This window comes from Kogia breviceps, chromosome 15, assembly GCF_026419965.1.
Source record: "Kogia breviceps isolate mKogBre1 chromosome 15, mKogBre1 haplotype 1, whole genome shotgun sequence".
Lineage (NCBI taxonomy): Eukaryota > Metazoa > Chordata > Mammalia > Artiodactyla > Physeteridae > Kogia > Kogia breviceps.
The window spans coordinates 52,591,504-52,613,707 of NC_081324.1; the positions used below are offsets into that span (position 1 = coordinate 52,591,504).

Below are 22,204 nucleotides of genomic sequence, written 5' to 3' on the forward strand. Positions count from 1 at the left end.
GAAAAAGCAAGAAATCAAAGACTAGAGAATGATAAAGACACTGGGCTTCAACCATTTCAAGCTTGTAGATCCCCTTTTAACATTAAAAAATTCAAATATAACTTCTAGTGTTCACAAATTGAGAAAAATAATATCAAAATGTTATTGTGAATTCTTTATAACAATTTAAATGAATCTGTATTTTATTATTCACAATATCATCTATATTTATTTGGACAATAGTCATCTATACATGTGAGTCATATTATTTATTCAGTTTACAAACATTTTGGAGCCTATAGCTACATAGAACCCTTTAAAAAATCTTCTGTCCCCACCCCCATTAAGGGACAAAACTCACAGGTTTGAAAGTTGGGAAATGATGATGATGATGATGATGATGATGATGATACTAGTGGCAGTTAAAATTTATGGAGCACTTAACATAAGACAGGTACAGTGCTAAACACTGCAGAGATTTTCTCATTTAATTCTGTCAACAACTCTAGTTAGGTATCACTATCTCTTTTTCATATATGGAGAAAATGAGGCTCAGAAAGGTGAGAGTATTTGTCCAAGGTTTACAAAATGAGTCCCATAATGTCTAGTGATGTAAGACATGGAAAGTTTGCTACATAAGAACAGGTAAAAAGTGTATTATTCGGGCTTCCCTGGTGGCGCAGTGGTTGGGAGTCCGCCTGCCGATACAGGGGACGCGGGTTCGTGCCCCGGCCCGGGAAGATCCCACATGCTGCGGAGCGGCTGGGCGCGTGAGCTATGGCCGCTGAGCCTGCGCGTCCGGAGCCTGTGCTCCGCAACGGGAGAGGCCACAGCAGTGAGAGGCCCGCATACCACACACACACACACAAAAAGTGTATTATTCAACTTGGCCAAAGAAAGCACTTAAGAATAGTTATAATCCAGAGCTAAAACCTGGAGGGGTGAACACAGATTTTTTTCATGAAATTCTGAAATACTAAATCTAGGGGCATTTTAAAGGCTTAAAAGGAGCATTAATTTTTTTAATCAAAGGAATTATTAATTTGTGTAGAGACAGTAAACCTAGAAACATATCTCCCCTAGGAGGTAGCACCTTTATTATGACTTCCTCCAAAAGGCAAAACATAAAATACCCTCCCAAATGGTGTAGAAAATTCAATGATGAGAGGTTTATGATTACCTATTGATGGAAACAGGATGCTTGAGGAGCTTTCTCTATCACGAAGTAGTACTACAATCTTTCTAAACTTTCAGTCATTCCATATTAGAAAGAATAGACAAGTCTGTACCAATCTGTACCAATTTGCAAATTATTACAAGCTTTTTAGAACATCAGAGCTACATGGAACCTCAAGGTCATCTGATAACAGGATTTTCCAACAAGTAGTTATCAAAATCCCAGAGATTCATAAAGGTATTCCATGATACTTGGGAACTATAAGTGAAACTAAAATAGATAACATTACCAGTTTCTGAAAACTAATAAATAATTATTCTAATATCCTACTTTCACTTTATTATTATTTTTAAAATAAATTTATTTATTTATTTATTTTTGGCTGCATTGAGTTTTAGTTGCTGCGCGCGGGCTTTCTCTAGTTTTGTCGAGTGGGGGTTACTCTTCGTTGCGGTGCGCAGGCTTCTCATTACGGTGGTTTCTCTTGTTGCGGAGCACAGGCTCTAGGGCCCGCGGGCTTCAGTAGTTGTGGCTCGCGGGCTCTAGAGCGCAGGCTCAGTAGTTGTGGCGCACGGGCTTAGTTGCTCCGCGGCATGTGGAATCTTCCCGGACGAGGGCTCAAGCCTGTGTCCCCTGCATTGGCAGGTGGATTTTAACCATTGCACCACCAGGGAAGTCCCTAATATCCTACTTTTAAAACAGATGTTCTAAGGGCTTTCCATGCTACACATGTAGGGGTAGTGAAAATCAGCTGAACGAACTCAGGACTCACTCAGCTGAACCCCATATCAATGTGTGGTTTTGATTATTACACATTTTAAAATTGATTTTATTATCAGTCACATGTATTGATGTGTTGCTTAATTTATATACCCATAATGGGCTGTTGGCTAATAATGGGAAGCTTAGGGAACACGGATTTGATGGACACAGTCATTTTATAAATGTACCTAAGATGCTCTCTGCTAGATATAAAAGTTAGATTCAACCCCAACCCCACTAATCAAATTATAAAATTATATAAAATGCACCAATATGTTTCTGGGGCACCAAAAAAAAAGCAATGATAAGGTAAAATTTTACTGATTATAATCCAATTTGGCTTTTCATGTAAGAGGGAAAAGGCTACCTCTTTCAGCAGCATGTTATTTGTAGAGACACAACAGCCTGAAATGTTTTCATCACGTAGAGCAAAAATTATAAAAATAAATCAGTACATTCTTTTAATCCTAAAACATACAAACCCCAAAATTTAGGTATTAAAAGTAGATTTTGACTCTTTTTTTGATGCTGGGAAATATTTAAATACACTTGGCTCCCCTTCTTCACCCTCCCAAAAGTATAACATTTTATTTTTGAATTTGTCAACAAAACATGCTTTTCCTTATACAACCAATTTAAAGTAAATTAAACAGCAATGACTGAATGACAAAATGTAGGCAATATTTTCTCATGCATGAATACTATCAGAGTATATTAATATACTAATCTAAAATAAATATTTTCTACTTAAAACCTATTCTTTATCACATGCCATATAGTGACAGAATTAGTTTTTAAATTCCTAAGGGGTTCAAAAGATTATGTATTACTATAAGAGAGATTTGTAAGTCAAAGATTGGGTAACACTAATCTATCCCAATCTCTTTAGTATGTAAATGAGGAAACTAGGGCCCATAAAGGTTAAGAAAACAGCCCAAGGTCAAATACCCAGCAACCCACCAAGTTGGGACCCAGGGCTCTTGACTCCAGGTTAGAGCCTCCTTGGTCCTCGTTAACATCGCTCTGACTCACAGAATGCTTCACCTTTCCTGATCTCATGTAGGACCCTCTCCTATAGCTTCTTCCTTTCCTATCCTTGCTGAGTCTCATCACTCAACTTTCCAGGCTGAATCCTGGTGGGTACTTGACACAGTAGCCCCTGCCAGCCATGGGCTATGTCAGCATCCACCTCTCTTACACCTGCTGATGAATCCTTAAAATTCATGGTTTTGCAAGCCACAAAGGTGTCCCTTGATTAGAGAGTGACATTTCTGATGAGCTTTCTCAAAGCAATACATTGCAGCTAAAGGGAGATTAAGGGGGAAAAGTACCATTTCAGTTTGGGGCTAAACAGGGATAGAGTAGAGAAGACACAGTCAGTGTGGAAAATATCTGAAGAAAGCAGGATTTTCTCTGGAAGAAAGATGATTTCAGAGTAATTTCTGTGGTATAATGAAAACTACACAGTCCACTCAAATTAAGAAGCACAAATAGCTTTCAGTGCTACAGCATTTGAAGGTTTTCCCATTTGTGATATGAGGACACCTAGAGGTGAAAAGTATTAATTATTAATGACGATTCTAGAAGAATGTTTTTCTCATAAAAGGAGAAAGCAAACCTCCTCTTAAAATTTTTTTTCAGAAAGTGTTTGTGACAATGAAAAGAGAAAATGTCCTATTTTATCCTAAAAAGAAAACCATAATCATGGGAGCATATAAAAGGGGCACAGAAACCAACTGAAATTGCTATCAGTGGCTAAAACTGGAAGAATAGGAGCAAAAAAATAAAATAAAGTAGTATTGGATTATCACCCAAAACATAAAATAAATATTCATAAGTGTATAATGATATAAATAAATGACTGTATAAATTAATAAACAAGGGAGAAGAGACAAATTTCCATGCAGTAGAATTCCAAATAATGTATTAGATACTCTGCCCTCAAGGATGTGGAGCATAACTGTATTCCTTAAGTGTGGGCTGAATGCAGTGACTTTCTTCCACAGTATGGTAATGGGGGCGGGGTGGGGGGAGAGTGGAGATAACACTATCTCAGCCAGGTGATCAAGGTCAACATCAATAGTCATAAATCATGTTGATAGTACATACCCTTGATATAGTATGATGAAAATGGCACTTTACCTCCGTGATCTTCCCCCCCCAAACCCATAACCCCAGTCTAATCAGGAGAAAAACATCAGACAAATTCCTATAGAAGGTCTGCTAGAATATACCTGACCTATAATCCCGAAAACTGTCAGGGTCAGCCAAAACAAGGGAAGTCTGAGAAACTGTCACAGCCAAGAGGAGCCTAAGGAGACATAACAACTAAATCTAATGTAGTATCCCAGATGGGATTCTGGAACAGAAAGAGGACATTAGGCAGAAAATAAAGAACACAAATAAACTATGGACTTTCATTATTACTAAAATTACTAGTAATGTAACATGCTAACAATAGGGCAAACCGTGGGAATATACAGAAACTCTGTACTATTTTAGCAATTTTTCTGTAAATCTAAAACTGTTCTTAAATAAAGTCTAACAAAGAACAGAGTTGTGGTTGTCAAGGAAGGGGGAGGGATGGATTGAGAGTATGGGGTTAGCAGATGCAAATTATATATAGAATGGATAAACAACAAGGTCCTACTGTATAGCACAGGGAACTGTATTCAGTATTTTGTGATAAACCATATGGAAAAGAATATATATGTGTGTGTGTGTGTATATATATATGTATAACTGAATCACTTTGCTGTACAGCAGAAATTAACACATCATTATAAATCAACTACACTTAAATTTTTTTTTAAGTCCATTTTTAAAATGTCCTGTTTTATCTTCTTGCCTTCCAGTTAATCACCAGCACAAGCCACACAGGTGATTTAAATAAGAGGAAAGAGAATAGGTGAGAAAGAAAAGGCAAGGCTGAGTCCAGGAACAGGGTCAGGAAGAAATCAATCCAGAAAGGCCAGAAATGGTTGCAAAGTCAAGGAAAAGTTCCTGAGTTCACTTTGTAGTTAGTTTGAGAATATGCTCACAAGGGTCTGGACTGTTTCCTCCAAACCTTCATTCTTGGGATTCAGATCAGCTAATTATATACAAAAATATATCATCAGGGATCCCCAATTAAGAAAAAATATATTATGCAAAGAGCAATATTTAATTTAGTTTTTTTAATAAAGATTGAAAATAAGCTCTGTATGTCTCTAAAGAAATAGCTAAAGAATCTATGAAATGTGATTATATTTCAAGACCTATAGGATCCAAATATCTGGTGTAGCAGGTAGTTCAATTTCCCCACTATTAGAAATATGTCAGAAAATTAATATAATAAATATTAAATCTCAATTAAAACCTAAGATAAAATAAGAAGTAACCTTATTACTCCCCTCTAGGGTAATTTTAAATTATATCTGAACTAATCCTGAAAGAAAGATAGTATCTTTCTTTTAGAGGCTACTGGAGGACCTGGGAAAAATTACCCTAAGGGGGAGAGGGCGTAAGCCTATTTACTGTAGTCAAGGAAAGAAAAGTACGTTATGGGGCACACAAGTAATTTATTTGACAAACTTCCCCCTACTCTCAAACTCATTTTCTGGGAGTAATACTGACATACTGCCTTAAATCCAAGACTCTTGCAGCAAGTGATTTTAATTTTAAAGGGGAGCCATAGGACAGAGCCCTTCTTTGTAAACCTCATCTGCATTTCCTTAATAGCCAAGGTTTTCACTTCACAGAACCAGATTTTGCATTCTCCAATTATCTCCAGCTTGAAGGTTACAGAGTAATCTAAATGGGGGAGGTGAAAGTTTACTGAAACAGCTGTAAACACAAACTAATCAAAGCAGTATTTGGAGGCCTAAAATTTGGCGGCCCTTTACCCCTTTAGAGATCAACTGCCTCCCAGCAGGGTAGGAACCTACCAATAATTTACATAAGAAATTAGCAGCCAGAATTTACATCTGAATGGCACCCCCAGAAGCCCATGGGGTGTTAAGTATCTGCTTATCTAAATTGCCTCTAAAAATAGCTTTACCTTCCTTTAAGTCTTAGGAGTCTTAGGTAAATAGAAGATTTCCCATGAAGAGAAGGTGGTATGCTGAAACAAATCCAGGCACTGTATTGCCCTATTTCACTGTCATTTTCATAAGGAAAATTTCAGGGCTGTTCTGCCTTTGAGGGAAAGGACTCTTAGAACTACCTTTGAACGAGCCAAGCTGAAAGAGCTATGGGCAAACTATAAACTATCAAATTATGAACTAATTAGAAACCAGGCTGCGATGGCCAGAAAACAGCACCGTATACCACTAAATGGAGGGAAGTGAATATAATTTAAGTTGTTACATCACCGAAAACATGAAATACTGAAAATGTTTTATGTAGGATTTTCATTTTTAAAGTGTGGTTAAAGCCTTGTTAGAAGAGGAGGTTGAAGATAAATAAAATGGGATTATCAAAATATATCCATTTTAATCTTCTAGAGATAACAGTATACTGGATGAATGTTCAAAATATATGGAAAATGTAAATATTAAAACACCTGATATCTCTGTAATTGTTTTGAGAGTGGAACAGAAATACGTAGAAAGAGAGATCACTAAAATAAAGTTTCTGAAAGAGTCACATTCTTGCAGGAAGCACCTGGAGCATTGAAAAAGTCCTGAGCTAGGTCTAGGCTTGCCTCTGCCACATACCATCTCAGAGAAGTCATTCAATTGCTGTGAATCTCAGTCTCTTCATCTATAAGATGGGGTGATAATGCTTGTCTTTCTTAATAGACACCTGCTATGAAATCACAGGCAATAATGTGAGTGAGAGCATAATCATTCTTCATTCCTTTCTGTAATTACTGGTTTCCAGCCTTGAGCACCCCATGCAATGATTGGAAACTAGCCAGACAATATTAGAGGAATTGGGAAAAAAAAAAAAGGAAACCCACCATCTGTAGTGCAAGACCCTTCGGGGGCAGGTTTTTGTGAATAGGGAATTGGTGGGCTATTTGAATCAGACATTTCTTCATCATCTTCGTCATCTTCTATTTCATTTACTGTTAGATTGTTAGAAAAATCCAGGCTTCCATTTTGAGTGTAGCGTTGTACCAAATCTTTATCCAGATCCTCCACCTTGGGTTTTACATCTGGGTAAGCAAATAAATCATAGCTAACTTAGTAAAAATGCTTCAGGGAAAATAACAAAAAGAAAAATTCATAGTTCTGAAAAATATCTGAGGACAGGGAGACTGGCATTGGCTAACATTTAACCCATTTATTTCAGATATCCCCAGATTTGGAGATTCCACTTCTATTAAAAGGAGTCTAGAAATGTGTGGGATTGAGAAACTTACCTGCAGATGAGAAAGGATGCTGGTCAGGGTCCAAGTAAAGCTGGGAAAAAATTGGTCGTGGTACCACACTACTACATCTGAGAGAGGCTTCTATGGAGTTGTGGAGAGCTTCTTCAAATCGAGCAGATTTCAGTTGCCCAGCATATGAATTCCCCATGGTCTACACTACCTCCCAAAGAAAAAGAGAAAGGAGAAAATTGATACAATTAGAGGGCCATATGTCTGCAAAGTACACAGATAGCTTATATAAACTATACCCATATATCCTAAGGTTGGAACTATATGAACTTTACCTATATTTCTTGAGACAACTTATCAATTTATCTGTTACATCACTTTTGCTTCTTGTCTTTAGAATCCAAAGGGGCTTTCAAAAAGCCCCTTTAAGGGATCTTGTATCTGAGGATCAAACCATAATAAGTGCTTTAAGTGAAGGTTCTCCAACTAGTAAATCAAGATTGACCTGTCAATCATGAAGTCCAGCATGGTGACAACGGGGCCACACCTTCTTAAACTGGTGGGCTGCCCAAACCCCATAGGAACACTATCAGTGGCTTCAGAGTAAATATCAAATTACTTCTCTCTCTACTAAGATCTTATTACCCTAGGAGGGAAAAAGAGTCTTCTCTGGAAAAAAAAATAAAAGCTTTATGATAATATATTTGACAAATTCCTGAAAGCAAGATTTGAGCCTTTTAAAATTCAAAGACCTTGTTCATGTATTATTAGTATTTATTTGAAAAACAATGTTATTTCTTTTGCTTAGTTTGAATCACAGTCTTATTTGGGACCCTTTAGGAAAGTACAGAACAAGAAGTTTTGAAGCAATTGCCTTTACTTCTCATCACTAGTTACAAAAACTTCCATATATACCAATAAAAACTAAATTTATTGGGTGCTAAATGTTGGCTATGCTAACGATTGGTCTGAGGTCCCCAAGACCCTTTCTGGGTTCCATGAGGTCAAAACTCTTTTCAAACTATTACTAGGATATCATTTGCCTTTTTCATTCTCATTCTTTCATACGTTTACAGTGGAATTTTCCAGAGGCTATATGATGTGTGATATTGCAACAGATTGAATGCAGAAGCAGACAGACTACTCTTTTCACTAACTATTTTGGGGGGAAATACAGTCATTTTTCATGTTATTTATGTTGTTATATAATGGCTTATTGTTAATTTTTTAAATTAATAAATACTTTGAAATTTTCTTAATTCTAATAACTATAATATACATAAACAAAACTCAATCATTTTTAGGAGTATAAAGAGGTTATGAGATGAAAAGTCTGAGAACTGTTGGGCTAGACAGTATACCAAGCACTTCCCCAAAATTACTTTATTTAATCCTCAGTATTCTGAAGTAGGTATGACCTCTTCCCACTTCATAAATGAAAGAACTGAGGCTTAGAGAAGCCAAGTGACTTGCCCACTATCACCCCACTGGTAAAGGTCAGAACCAGGACTCAATATCCAGATGACAAATCTTGCAGTCCTAGAGGATGGGCTCAACTTGGGTAAATCTCATTTCAAGAAATGCAATTTTGAGAATATCTTAGCTCCACTTTCCCCATCAAGGAGAGGGGGAGATATTAAATTTCATCTGTATCTCCAACTCTGACTGACTCCCTGGAGGACTATTTGAGAGGACCCTGAGCATGCATCAGGCTCAGCAGGTAAAGGGAGCCAAGATCCAGTGGTGATGACCCATGAGCAGAGAAGGGGTGATGCATACCACATCTCAACCCTCCTCTCAGGTTTCCTAGATCACACAAAGGAGCTCCATAGGAGATTTTGGTAGCCCTGAACTGCTTCTATATATAGCAAAGGAGGCTTCTTACATGATTCCTGGTAGCAGTGAATAGTATACAGAGATTCCCATCAGAGGGTCTCAGTTTATCAAAGCTTTGTTGGAGATTCCTATGATTTGGAGGAAAAGCTGTAATCATATTTTGACAACCTTTCTCAAAGTAGGTAATAAGAAACCAAATGCCATGGATTTAAATTACTAGGTTCCTCTTCACAAGAAAAACCATTTTGTAGCTATGTAAGGTGATGGATGTTAACTAAACTAATTGTAGTAATAATTTTGTAATATATACACATATCAAATTGTTATGTTGTACACCTAAAACTAATACACATTATATATAAGTTACATCTCAGTAAAACTGGAAAAAATAAATTACTAGGTTCTTTCTTACAATAAGTACATACACAAAAGTATACATATAATACCCAATTCAAAGTTGTAAGTGGCAGAAAATCAACAAAGCCCGTCAAACGAAATTTTCCTGAAATACCAAGTTTTTGCCCAAGCTTCTAAAACCCCACCAGTACAACTATAAACATTTAATTTTTCTAAAGCAATTTATTTTTCAACAGAACCACACATAATCAAAACAGGGTGTGGGTTGGAAGAGATATATGCTGTGTCACTAGTTTATGCATCTAAATCAAAATCGAATAGCTATTTTACCTTTCTTCCTTGTTGAAGGAAGAAAAATACCAGGAACTAGCACAGTCAACCATGGGATTTTTTATCCGTGAAGAACAATGGAATAACTTCAAAGGTGGACCTTTAGCCTTTCTCCAGAGCACTAAATGCCTAGAAATCTTGCCTCTTCTTAATCTATTACCTGCTCAACAAATTATCTTCCTTTCATCATTGAAAACCTACATTCTCCAAGAGATCTTTTTAGTTGAATAAAGAAGTACCCAGTTATACATGGAAGATTACATGATCTCAATCCCTTCAATTTAAGCATAGTTTAAGGAGTAATATGACAGCTATATAAAATGAACATTGTGCTGATTAAAATATTAAAGTAACATAAACATGGGCGATCCAGTTTCACCACCATAAAACATACACATAATCCTACAAAAGCATAATCCTGAGCAATACTCAGATGAAGACAATGGGAAGTACCCATGGAACAGACTTGGGAGAGTAAAAAGAAGGGGCTGACTATTCCAGATGAAAACATAACTGGGCAGTTTTAGAAATGATAATGATAAGGTAAAGAATGACAAAACTGACACCAAACTTTTTTGGTGCTGAGTATGGAGTACTTCACTGACAGTTCAATGCTACCCAAAGATGGGCAGAGTGCAAAGGAAAAAGATTTTTTAGTGCAATGTTTTCTTAATATCATATGCCGTAATATTTAGGGTCACTGAAATCATTGGCCTTATCCACCTGATTACCAGCCTTCCTTTCCTCTGAATCTCAAACAGCCCCCAGGGCCTGCAATGACATAGCATCCTACTAAGAGTCAGCATGAATAAATCTAAATTCAGGTCAGAAAATGGAGAAATACTTTTTAGAATCAGTTGTTAAATGAAATACAAAAAGAATAGACTTGTGAATTCTGTACATATGCAGATGTTTTATGTCTCTGGCTGACATTAAGTTTGTGAGACTGCACCGTATTGCTTTTCCATGTTTTCTTTTATTACTGTGAAATTACACAGGGAAAACTACATTAAATGTTTTGTTATAGCACTACAGACCTCTGAGATGCAAATAGGCACTCTTGGGGTATTGAGGAAGTCTCTAAGAAAGGGATGGTACCCAATATGAGCTCTTTCTGCACCACTAATTAATTGCTTAAAATACAAGTGGAATCAAGTACAAACCACCATGACAGTGTGGTTTGGTGCCTCTCTGCTCTAGCTTTTTCTCTTCTTTACAGAAAGACAGACAAAAGAAGGGCGGAGTAGTACAGGCAGCTTCTATCACTGGTGGCTTTAGGAATAGGGACTGGAGCCATAAGGAGAAGAGTAGCTTTGGAAACAGGTGCCTGCTAAGGCCTCTACCACCTCTCCTCAACTCTTTTTCTGCTGAAAATGGAAAGGAGAAGCAATACGCACTGCAAGAGACTACAACTTGATCAGCAGTGTTTTTATTACCTTTTTGTCAGTGGTTTCATGGTTAATAATTACTGTATTATTAATGCAGTAACTACTTTTATAGTAGTCATTAAGTACAGAGGAAACAAGGAGAAAATTTTCCTTTAACCTAACTCTCCAAAGGCTTTTTTAAAGCATCAGATCAGATTTCAGAATATATACATATATATATTCTGATTTTTCAAATGTTCAGTTATATGTGAAGCACATATCACAGTGGTAGGCACCTAGCAGGCAGATGATATAGCTGTTGCTGTCATCATTATTCTTACTAGTGATGGTCATAGTGGTGATGGTAGAAGCAGTAATTGTCATCATTGTTATTGTCAAGAAATGTGAAAGGAAACATTCTTCGTTGAACCATTATAATAGTAACATGGAGAACTTACTAACCGCCAGGAAAATACTGTTACTGCCCCCATTTTTAGGAGAACCGAGGCCTAGAGAAGTTAAGGAACTTGCCCAAGGTCATACTATGAGAAAAGGCCAAGAGACAGGAGTGGACTCTAATCAGTTTGTCTACAGCAGCAGCTGTCTTAGGCTATCTAATCATGTATGCCATTCAGTTGTTAAAACACCTACAATAATGACCCAACTGGGAAATGGATACTCCATAAAGTGCTCCTAAATTGGCAAGCCAAGCCAAGCCAAAATAAATAAATAAATAAATAAAAATCAAGGAAGAAGATTTTTGTTTGCTGATTTGTCCTTGTCTACATATATCATGGCTGCAAGACAAGGCTGAAAAGGTAGTTTGAACATAGGATATGGGATGAATAGACACAAAACCAAGCAACAATTTAAAAAATTGAAACAAAATAAAATTACCACCTCTCTCTTCAATTAAAAAAACCCAAACCTCACTTTAAATGTTAGATGAAAGGTAAAAATGAACAAAGAGTAAATTACTTCACAAAGAATAACAAAATTGCCCCTCGATATTGTCAGGGATTTGGTTATAGGACCCTGGTGGGTACCAAAATTGGCAGATGCTCGAGTCCCGTATATTAAAAGGATAGTACAGTCGGCCCTCCGAATAAGCGGGTTGATTGAATCTGTGGATGCAGAACCCTTGGATACAGAGGGCTGGCTGTGCACACATACAGGAGAGGAAGGATAGGCCTGCCCCTAGACTCCAAAGCATCAGATCAATTGGCATCATGTCCCCTGACTTTGGGAATTCTCTTGCTGATATCCATTTTCCCCCATTGTTTTCAACTTTAGAAGATGCAGTCATGTTTCATTAATTCATTATTTGGCAAATCTAGAAATCAAAAACATTCTTATCAACTCCCTAAAATATTAGGAATGTTTACATAACTCTTCCTATCTTCCTCCAATCTTTCCCCTTTCTAAAATAAATTTAATTTTTCTAGTGAAGACAAGAGAAAGTTTTCTAAAGAATGATAAAAAGAAATGAATTTGAGACTGTATCTTTCTTGTCTTTCTTCTCACATCTGTGTAAAAAGAAGTAGTAGATTTCAGATATTGACCAATCTATTACTGTTAAAAAGTTAACACAATTTAATTTCAATTTCCCTCATTCATCCATGGTAGGACACAATTTAGGTAGGTAGAAGTCACAGGAAAAAGACTACAATATTGATAATATGATATGAATTTACTAGAAATTTCATAAATACATTTATTCTTGTAAAGATAATATCAATGCAAGCAGAAAAAAGTCTAGAAGTACATAAAATAAACTTAATATTTATCTATTGGAGTGAAGTTGTTTTTAAATGATCTTTCTATTTCCTTATTGGTATCTTCCAATTTTTTTTGGTATCGTCCAATTTTTAAAGTAGTGAACAATATTATAACAATAAATGAAAAGGAAAATATCATATGAGTTAATCCCAACTCTATGACTATCCCTGAACAAGTAGTTTTAAAAATAGACTTATTACTCAAAAAGACAGTAAGAACAATGGAATTTGCAACGTGCACACCCCCACCCTCTTCCTGGTACTTCAGGATTCCAGGGGAAATAAAATTCATTCCAGTGTTTAGACCAAGAAACTCCCATTAAGAGTTGGCATTTCTACTACTACCTTCTAGCATAAGACTCCAAAGCATTTTTTCCCAGTTACGATACACTTGTCCTGACCCAACCATCTCCCTCAACAAGTTCTTTTGACCAAGTAAAAATATTTTCAAGGTACTGCAATTGGGCTATTAATAAAGGTTGACTTTTAATACCAACTATCTGGAGAAGGTAAGCATTAATTTTTTTAAGTAGTTTTTAAAAGGTTTCATCACAGTTAGTGACTAGTAAGAACAAGACTAACTCTGATTTTTTTTTTAAAATCATGTACAGTTGACCTTTGGTAGCAGCGGGTTTCTGCACCTAACCACGAAATCAGTCCTCAGTTGGTGAAATCTGAGGATGCAGAAGCCGGCAGATGCAGAGGACCAACTATTCTAGCCATTTTAACTAAGGGACTTGAGCATCCATGGATTTTGGTATCTGCAGGGTCCTGGAACAAATGCCCTGTTGATACAGAGGGAGGGCTGTAGGGTGTAAAAGAAAAAGAACTGAATCTAAGACACTAGGGTTGCCTGGTTTTAATAGCAAATTAGGTTATGGAGCAGGTAGATGGGAATATATATTTTTTAGAAGGTTTCAAATTTGTAGTTCCAAGCTTTGTCTACTGAAAAGTCCCAGAAGCAATGACAATTCAATAAACAATAAGCACTTCCTAGTACTCTGTGGTTTCCTACTAGCATACTCACTGAAAAGAATCAAGTCTCCCTGAAGGCTCCAATTTCAGGTCTGGGGAAGGAAATACCACATTTGGAACTACACACTGTGTAGTTGTTTGAATCCGTGGTTACCAAGGAGTGACTATGGGACTCGAGCATCTGTGGATTTTGGTATCTGAGGCAGGTCATGGAACCGACCCCCCCCCCCATGGATACTGTGGGACAACTGTACACACTATGATCCTTGAACATCTTGTGCCAGAAAGCAAAGAAGCTATCAGAGACTAATTGGTCATGTCAAAAGACATAGGAATCAACATGAAGGTTTCCCACGGGCCAAAGATGAGAGAAATTGAACATAAAAGAGAATAAATGCAGTGGACTGAAGCACATTTAAAATATAAAAATGCACAAATTAATTTTGCCTCTCAAGTAGAAAAAGAGAACTCCTCTTGGGGAAAAAAAAAAAACCCAAACAAAGCACCTGATTTCATGCTACTAAAAGGAAAAGGAAAGAGTGAAACATTTATCCTGCTCTTCCTATACTCTGAAGAATCCAAACAGCCCTGGTTCTTGAGAGTTTTTATTTTTTTGATGAAGAATTCCAATTAATAAATGTAGAAAGAATGACAGAATTTTAAAATGATCACTTCACAACTCTTAATGCAAAATTCATTTAGGCAATGAGAATAAGTGAAACCATTAGATAAAAGGTTGATGCAGAGGGATCTGTCACCTCCTGAACCACTGATCAAGTTTAGCATCACTAAAAGTGAGGCAATGAGACACCATGTGCCTCTACATGGGAGACAATATGAAGCACACACACTACCTAGGACGTATTTCTGCCAAAGGGTGTAAGGAATGTAGTCAAACTCTAGAGCTAACTTCCATTTATAGGATGGAGGACCAAGTTAAATGAAACCAAGTGGAAACAAGCAGATTCAGAAAGAGGGACAGGTAGACAGAGCAACTGATCCAGTTTCTGCAAGGAGACAAGGTTACCTAATTTGTAGGTGATGGAACTAGAATTGAACTTTAGACTCAAAAGCCCATGTTTCATTCCCCCCCACTAAACCAAGCGATTTGAAATAGAAAAAAAGGTGAGAGTGAAAATGATACATTCTGTTTGTGTGTGTGTGTATGTGTGTGTAGTTGTCTTCGGTTTGAATTATTTTTTAAAGGCACAATTTATTGACTGTGCCAGGCATAGTACTAAATAGACAACTTCGTAAAACTTGTCAGTGGTTTGTTATTTTTCTCTATAGATGTTGTCACCCACTTTCCAAAGTTTAACAATCATCCACCCAGGCAGGCAGCATTTATAGAAATCCCACTATTGAAGTGGTTAAACACACAGGCTCTGGAGTCACATGACCTTAATTCAAATCCTGCACCTACTACCCTGCATGATATTGGGCAAGTTACTTAATCTCTCATCTGTAAAATAGGGTAGTACAATCATCATAGGTTTTTGTGAGAATACATGAGAAGTTATACACATATAATATTTTTAGAATAGTGCCTGGCACAAAATAAATGTGCAGAAAATGTTAGAAGTAATATGTGGGTTTTTTTTTAAGCTTGCGCTACATCGAGCATACTAAGAAAAGTTGAGGCACCTCCTTGTATGTGTTGGGCACAGCAGTAGATTTGGGGGCATTGTTCTGGGAACCAATGACCAGCAATGTAAAAGTTACAAAAGCTGGTATTTGGTGGTATATACAATTCACTTATTACAAAATTTTACAGTCATACATACAAATCGTTATTGTCCCTTATAGCTATCAGATTCTTTGACTTCATATTAAAAAGTTACTTGTAAAAAAAAAAAAGTTACTTGTTATAGGCATTACTGCTTACATGTCCTTTCTCTGTCAAAAATATTCACTGATGAGAGTGATAATGTGTAACTACTAGAGCAAGAAATCAAACATGGTTCTTTCAAGTTCTCAAAGAGTCTACAATTCAAAATTTAAAACAAGCGTTTATTCACAGTTCTCTCTTTTGTGCTTTTTGCATTTTATTTATTCTTTTAAATTGATATTTGTTGCTCTTAATTAAAATTAGTTGGGTCTAGTATTTGTCTGACTCCCCCATTAAATTTCAATCACCCGGGGGAAAATATTGCGTTTACAGCTGGAGTTGAGTTAAAAACAAAAGAATACATTGAGCTTTTTTGTGTCTTATCCAATTATACATTAAACAGGTTTGAAGAGATACTATCTCTTCCCAAGCACATTCCAAAAAAAGCACAAAATTAATGATGCATTCAAAACAAAAGTGTTCTATTTCATTTTTATTCATCCTCCTTGCTGAAAATCTTTAGAAAATGCAAACAGATTAAAACACAAAATTTCCAACCTCTTTTAATAGTTTTTTACATTTAAATTTGGGTGACTTTCTTTTGACAGTTTCTGAAGCCAAAAGTATTTTAAGTACTGAAATAAAAACCTAGCCCTAGTAACTTTATTCTAAAATTAACTGTTTTTACCAATATACTTACAGATATGCAATACGTCTTAAATTGCCACAGAAATAATTACTGTCATATGCGAACTAATTTCATAATGATTATGTAAAAACTGTCAAAATTAAAAGATAAAGGACAATGCTATTTTTCCTTTGTGACAAGGAGTTACGTGTTACTACTGGAAATTTTACTTTCTTCCTTGAAATACCAGAAATTCTTCTGTAAAATAAACACATCTCATCAAGACTCTCTGGAACTAGTATAATTACCAGAGGCAATTGCTGTGTTAGATCAAAGAAGCAAAACAATAATAGGCAACGTGTGACCTCTACCATGTCACCAGAGACCAATTTTTCAACAGGGAGAAGAGTCAATAATCCAGAACAGAAAACATTAAATAACCAGAAATGCTTCCAAAGTGTGGCTTGCCACATCCATCAAGGCTGCCACACTCAGAGAGTTAGGAGTCTCTGTGGTTTCCGAGAGAACAAACTTCTGGGGATTTATCACAACAATCATTAAAATCTGCATAAAGCACCAGAGGCAAAAACCAATTTCCCAAATGCAGAGGAGAATTTCAAAAGATACTGCAATGATTTTCCAAATTTCATAGGATGCTTTAACAAGTATAAGGGGAAGAACACAGATGATTAAATATTTTTCATATAACATTCACCTAATTTTTCTTATTTACCTATCCCCATTTAATTTTCCTAAGAAATTGTTTGGAAATCAGGCTATGAACATTAACCAGATAAATATAATTAATAAGAACACATTAAAGACTTCTGCAGGTTTTTTGTTTTGTTTTCGTAATAATAAAACAAAACAGGGCTTTTGGTCTCCTTTGTAATATATGTAGTTGACTAATAAGAATTATAAGGGTGCAAAGAGGGGTAAAGAAATTCCCACTCTCAGTAATTACAGTCAAATAGAAATACATTTAAAATTGACTTTTAAAAAGCACCACGAATAAAACTGCCTTGGAATCAGCAAAATCTGACTGATATTCTTAGCTGCTACTGCTGTCTTCTTTCAAAATCAGATGTGAGTTAGGGACTGAACACACGTATCTGAATTATTTAACCTGCAAACACCCATTCAGCTGGTAATTCAGGGAGTAGTAAAAGAGGGGCTTAGCTTAAAAGAAAAAGCACTGGAAATTCAAAGCAACTGTGAACATTCTGGTCTTATAGGGATGTGTTACTCCTGTTGCCTTCATCTTTCCACTTGGTCATCTGCTCCTGTCTTTCCATCTTCTTATCTTATTAACATTGCTAATTGTATTTGTCAGTTTTGCCACAATTTCAGTGCTACTTAAACAGCTGTGGGTTTTCTTTAGGCAATTATCAGTCACTACACTTAGGTTTCTAAATTAGTTGTTGAAAGGCACTTTAACCTTGAAAAAATAGACACAGAGCACACTGCATGGTTAAGCCTTACATTTATGTACATGTGGCTTTAAAATGAATAATTATTTAAAAGGATTTTAAAAATCACACACACAAGTAATTCAAACTTATTGTAAAGTTATACATTAGCAAGAAAATGCTTAACAAAGCCTATTCTATACTACTCATCATTTTATCTTTTCCTCTTTACGTATTGTAATACACACATTCTATGTCTAGGTACATGTGTATCGTATATAAACTGGGCCATCAAAATACTGCCAAATTCCTCTACCTTTTACTACCTATCTGCCAGGTGGCAACACCCTTCGAAAGTCTCCACAATCATAAGTGGTGTCTTGAAGTCACTGGGCTGCATGGCAAAGAGTTCTTACCATATGCAGATTGCTCTGCTTTCTCCATTTCCTTTCAAAGAGAAAATTATTTATTCTATTTGTTTTTCTTATTCTCTATTCTTGACTCTGACATTGTTTTTCTTCTTACTACTACAAAATACACAAGAAACACAGTCAGGGAGAAACCCAAGTTTTAAAGTTATTCATCAACTGATACCCATTTCTATGAAATACAACTAAATTAAAAAAACAAAACTTCTGTAATCCAAAAATAAATGGCACATGAAGTGCCATGTATTCCCTTTGTATATTAAAATAAAGTCAAAGAACTTTTTAGAGTTAAGTTTTGGTGTTTTTAAAGGTTTATGATATCCTGCTTTGGGGTCAGTCAACAGCTTGTTAGAATAATTTTTAAATTAATGTAAGCTCATTCCTTACTCACCTCCCCTCCCCTCCCCACCCCAAGACCTGCCACTTTCTGCTCCAAGGAAAGAAAAAGGTGGTATTTCAACAGTGTAAAATTCTTCACTGAGAGACAAACATTAAAATGACAAACATTTTGGAAAGCAAAGTACACTTCAAACCCTAACTGTTCTTTCAGACCTATATTGACTCTTATAGTAGTTGCCAACATTTGGTAAGGATTATCCTTCCATTAGACAAAAGCAAGCATTCCTTAGATAAATCAGGAGTTTTTGCCATGAGACTCATAAAACCTTTTCACAACACAGATTTTCAAGAGAATCCTTTAAGGTTTTAGGAGGCTGCTCCTTTTACTCAGTAACAAAATACACCCCATGGTGTCTCACTGACCCCACTCAGCTGTCCTTTGACCTCTTCAATTGTTGAAGCCTAACTCCAGGGCCCGCAGAATTTGCCTCCCATATCAAAAAGGCAATGTTGCTTCCTCCTAGCACCTGGTGTAACAAAACGCAACAGTTCTCCCTCTCTCTGTCTCCTCTGCTCCTTCTCGGACCATTTTCCAGATGTTCCAGGCCCAAATGTTAAGCCAATACTAGGTTTCAGGATTTGCGTGGTCACCATGAAGGCACAAACAGGGACCTGGCTAAAGTGGCAATGACTCTCTTGTTCTTTTTGGCCTCAAAAGGATACGATGGGTCATAAAAGAGGAAAAGATCTCTGGCCTCTTTTGGAAATGCCAGGCTATTGAAGCACGTTTTAACTTCCAAAAGGAGGGAACCAGTCTTGGGTTATGCCCTGAACAGACAAGAGTTACCTAAACAGTATCCCTAAATTCTCAATTCTAAGCAAACTTTTGATTTTCTTTGACATAGGAGGGAAAAAAGGACAGTATCACCTTTTTTTTCTTTTCTAAATTAAAAGGCTTCCAGAAATAGAAAAAGAAAACTTTTAAAACATACATCTCAGGATACTATTATATGATAAAAAGTTTAAATATATGTGGTCACTAGATATGGTTTGGGTTTTTCTGCAGAGGCCTATAATCTAGATGTCTCTCTTGTTAGACAACTTGAAAGATAAAACCACAATCAACAAAGAAGAATCGAGAACTGAACTCTTATTGTCTTAATTTAGGTATACAGGAAATATAACACAGAGGCTGTTGTAAGAAAAAAAAATCTTAGAGCTGAGAAAGTGTTTTGTTTTGGGTGTTTTTTTTGTTTATGTTTTTGTTTTTTGGTGGAGAGGATGGTGGAGGGGAGAGGGAAGCAGGGAGGTGAGGAAATAGGAGAGGAGCTCTTAGAAATATCTGCTTCATCAGTTTAAGTACCAAAGATAGTAGCTTTATCTAAATTCTAAATATATTCCAAAAAATATTTGTTTCTTAAAAAATTTGGAAGGGGGCATATTATAATTGTACAATACCTTGGTTTATTTATTAACATTTTTGAATCACGTTCATGATTAAGTTGGGCTGTCAACACTTCAGGGAGCCTGTTGCCTAGATTTTACTTGTTTAAAGCTTTTTTGTACCTGCAAAAACATAAAAAATAATATATACGTAAAGACATGAATTAATTTCCAAATGCATTATATTCCACAATACGGTAATTTAAATATTTACAATTCTACAAAAATTCCAGTTAGAAATGGATTATCAAACTGTTACACAACTCCATATATGTCATAAATGGCAAATACAGATATTCCTCCTTCTTAAATACTCCCCAAATGATCACTCTTTATTCTATATACTCAAAAAGAATTTCTTTTCTGAAGAATTCCCCCTACTAAATGTAAGTTGAATAAATCTGTTAAGTCTGCATTTTGGACAGGTGTTACCATAATGCTTAAAGCCCAGAGACTATTTTTATTTTCAGAAATGAAATTAGTGAAAGGTAATTTCCTTACCCTAAGGAGTTTGAGTTTTATAATCTCTGGTGCTTGACCAAAATTTACCTTCCCAAAGAAGTATCAAAAATTTAAGACATAACTAATATTGATTAAAATTATTTTTCTACTTTTTGAGATGAATGCTTTAATAATTTCCAAGGAAGAAAGCCTACAAGAATAAAAAGAGCTACAGTGTCCTACCCTTTTGAGTAGTGTATTCTTAAAGAAATTAAAGTAAATAATTATAATTACATATAACTGGTTGAAAATTACAGTGTGCATATTATTCTCTCTGCTAGATTATAGTCAATATAAACTATTGCATGGAAAAAATAGAAAATACAGTCATAAGGCATCAAGGGAAATAAAAACTATTTGTCATTGTTTTTTACATAACTTAGAAGTGTTTCTATTTTGTTACTGTGTCTAAAAAGAAAAGAGGATTTTCCTAAGAATGTTCTAATTTCAAAATGCATATTTATGGCACTAAAACATTTAAAGTAATATTAATGTATATTTCTAAAAAATGCTTTCATTTTATTCTCCTTTTATGCCAACTTGAAAGAGAGAAAAGAACCACTTTATATTTTGAAATAAAAATATCTTACCTCTCTTACTGTCAGAAGAACGTCTTCAGGCAAAAGAACAATTAAAAATGCAAGTCACAGATTTTCAATATCATGTATTTTGCACCCACCCACCCAGAAATAGACATCATTTTGTAAATCAGGAGTCTTCCTCCCTCCATCCGAACCCAAGATTACCCCATATGGTCAGCAAGGTCAAACTGCATTACTGCCAATGAAACTATATGACTCCACAAGGACCTTAATGATTTTAAAAAAAGGTCAGTAATCCAATTTCAATTGCTTCAGATTCTAAAATTGCTAATTTTTGGCCACGTGCTGCACACTTCACCTGCTAGTAATGACATTTTTGTATTTTCTTCTAATTACACTCAAAGCTAAGACCTTTGGCCCCGGGCCACAGACCCCTACTCAGGCTGCACACATTCTCTTAAACGACCTGATCCTTTGTTGTCACTCTTACTCTTTCATCTATTATTTACACCCATAGAGAAGGAAGATACTCCACCATTTGTATAGCTTAAAGCTTCTAATCATCTTAATTTCTTTGCCTTTCAACCTATGGTCTTTTTCATAGACGAATGCCAAAAAGTTTGACAAAATCATTTTTTTCAACCGCATACACACACCACCTTCCCCTGTCTTACTCCCCGGCCAACCTCCTTCCTGTTCCTTCTCTACCACAGAAGGGACTTTGTATCAGCTGGGATTCACAAATTTTGACTTTCACCAACAAAATGAATTTCTAAATATAATACAAAATCTCCACCTTGCTCTCACAGATCGATAACGATTGTATTTCTCTCATCAAAGAGCCTATTAAATTAAGTGGAAGGTTACTTAAAATTACTTAATATCTGCCCCCCAGCCTCCCTAAGGCATAAGCATAGAATTTTCAGAATTCCACTGCAAAAATATCAAAGAAACTTCAGTAAACAGTAAGGATGTTAGTTATGTAGCTGAAACTTTTCAAATGTTTTATTATCTACAGATGCTCAAATGCTTACAAGAAAAGGAAGAAAAAGAAAAGAGGAAGGAAAGCATAACAAAAAATACATATAAAGAATATTTATCTGTAATATATTACAGATAAAAGAATTTGTAAATCTTTACCACATTTTAAAAGACTAGTTCTCCAAATAGCAAAATCCTTACATAAAACATTCTATGTCTTTGTAATTTCCCAACACTTT

The 22,204-nt window shown here is 35.9% G+C and overlaps 1 protein-coding gene and 1 long non-coding RNA gene across 7 annotated transcripts in view; one reads left to right on the forward strand and one right to left on the reverse strand.

The window, feature by feature from the left end:
- GREB1L (GREB1 like retinoic acid receptor coactivator) overlaps positions 1–22,204 on the reverse strand; it is a 274,898-nt gene that overhangs the window by 122,532 nt on the left and 130,162 nt on the right. For 4 of the 6 annotated variants that reach the window (XM_067015556.1, XM_067015557.1, XM_067015554.1 and 1 more), the window contains exons 2-4: positions 19,957–20,064; positions 7,266–7,430; positions 6,861–7,058 (exon numbers count right to left, since the gene is read on the reverse strand). In XM_067015556.1, the coding sequence (XP_066871657.1) occupies positions 6,861–7,058; positions 7,266–7,422 (355 nt within the window). In that variant the 5' untranslated portion in view covers positions 7,423–7,430; positions 19,957–20,064. The remainder of the gene's footprint in view (positions 1–6,860; positions 7,059–7,265; positions 7,431–19,956; positions 20,065–22,204) is intronic. The other 2 variants (XM_067015553.1, XM_067015558.1) reach the window with 2 other exon arrangements.
- The window catches only part of LOC136792723 (uncharacterized), a 98,619-nt gene that overhangs the window by 63,295 nt on the left and 13,120 nt on the right, over positions 1–22,204 (forward strand). The gene's annotated exons all lie outside the window — the stretch shown is intronic.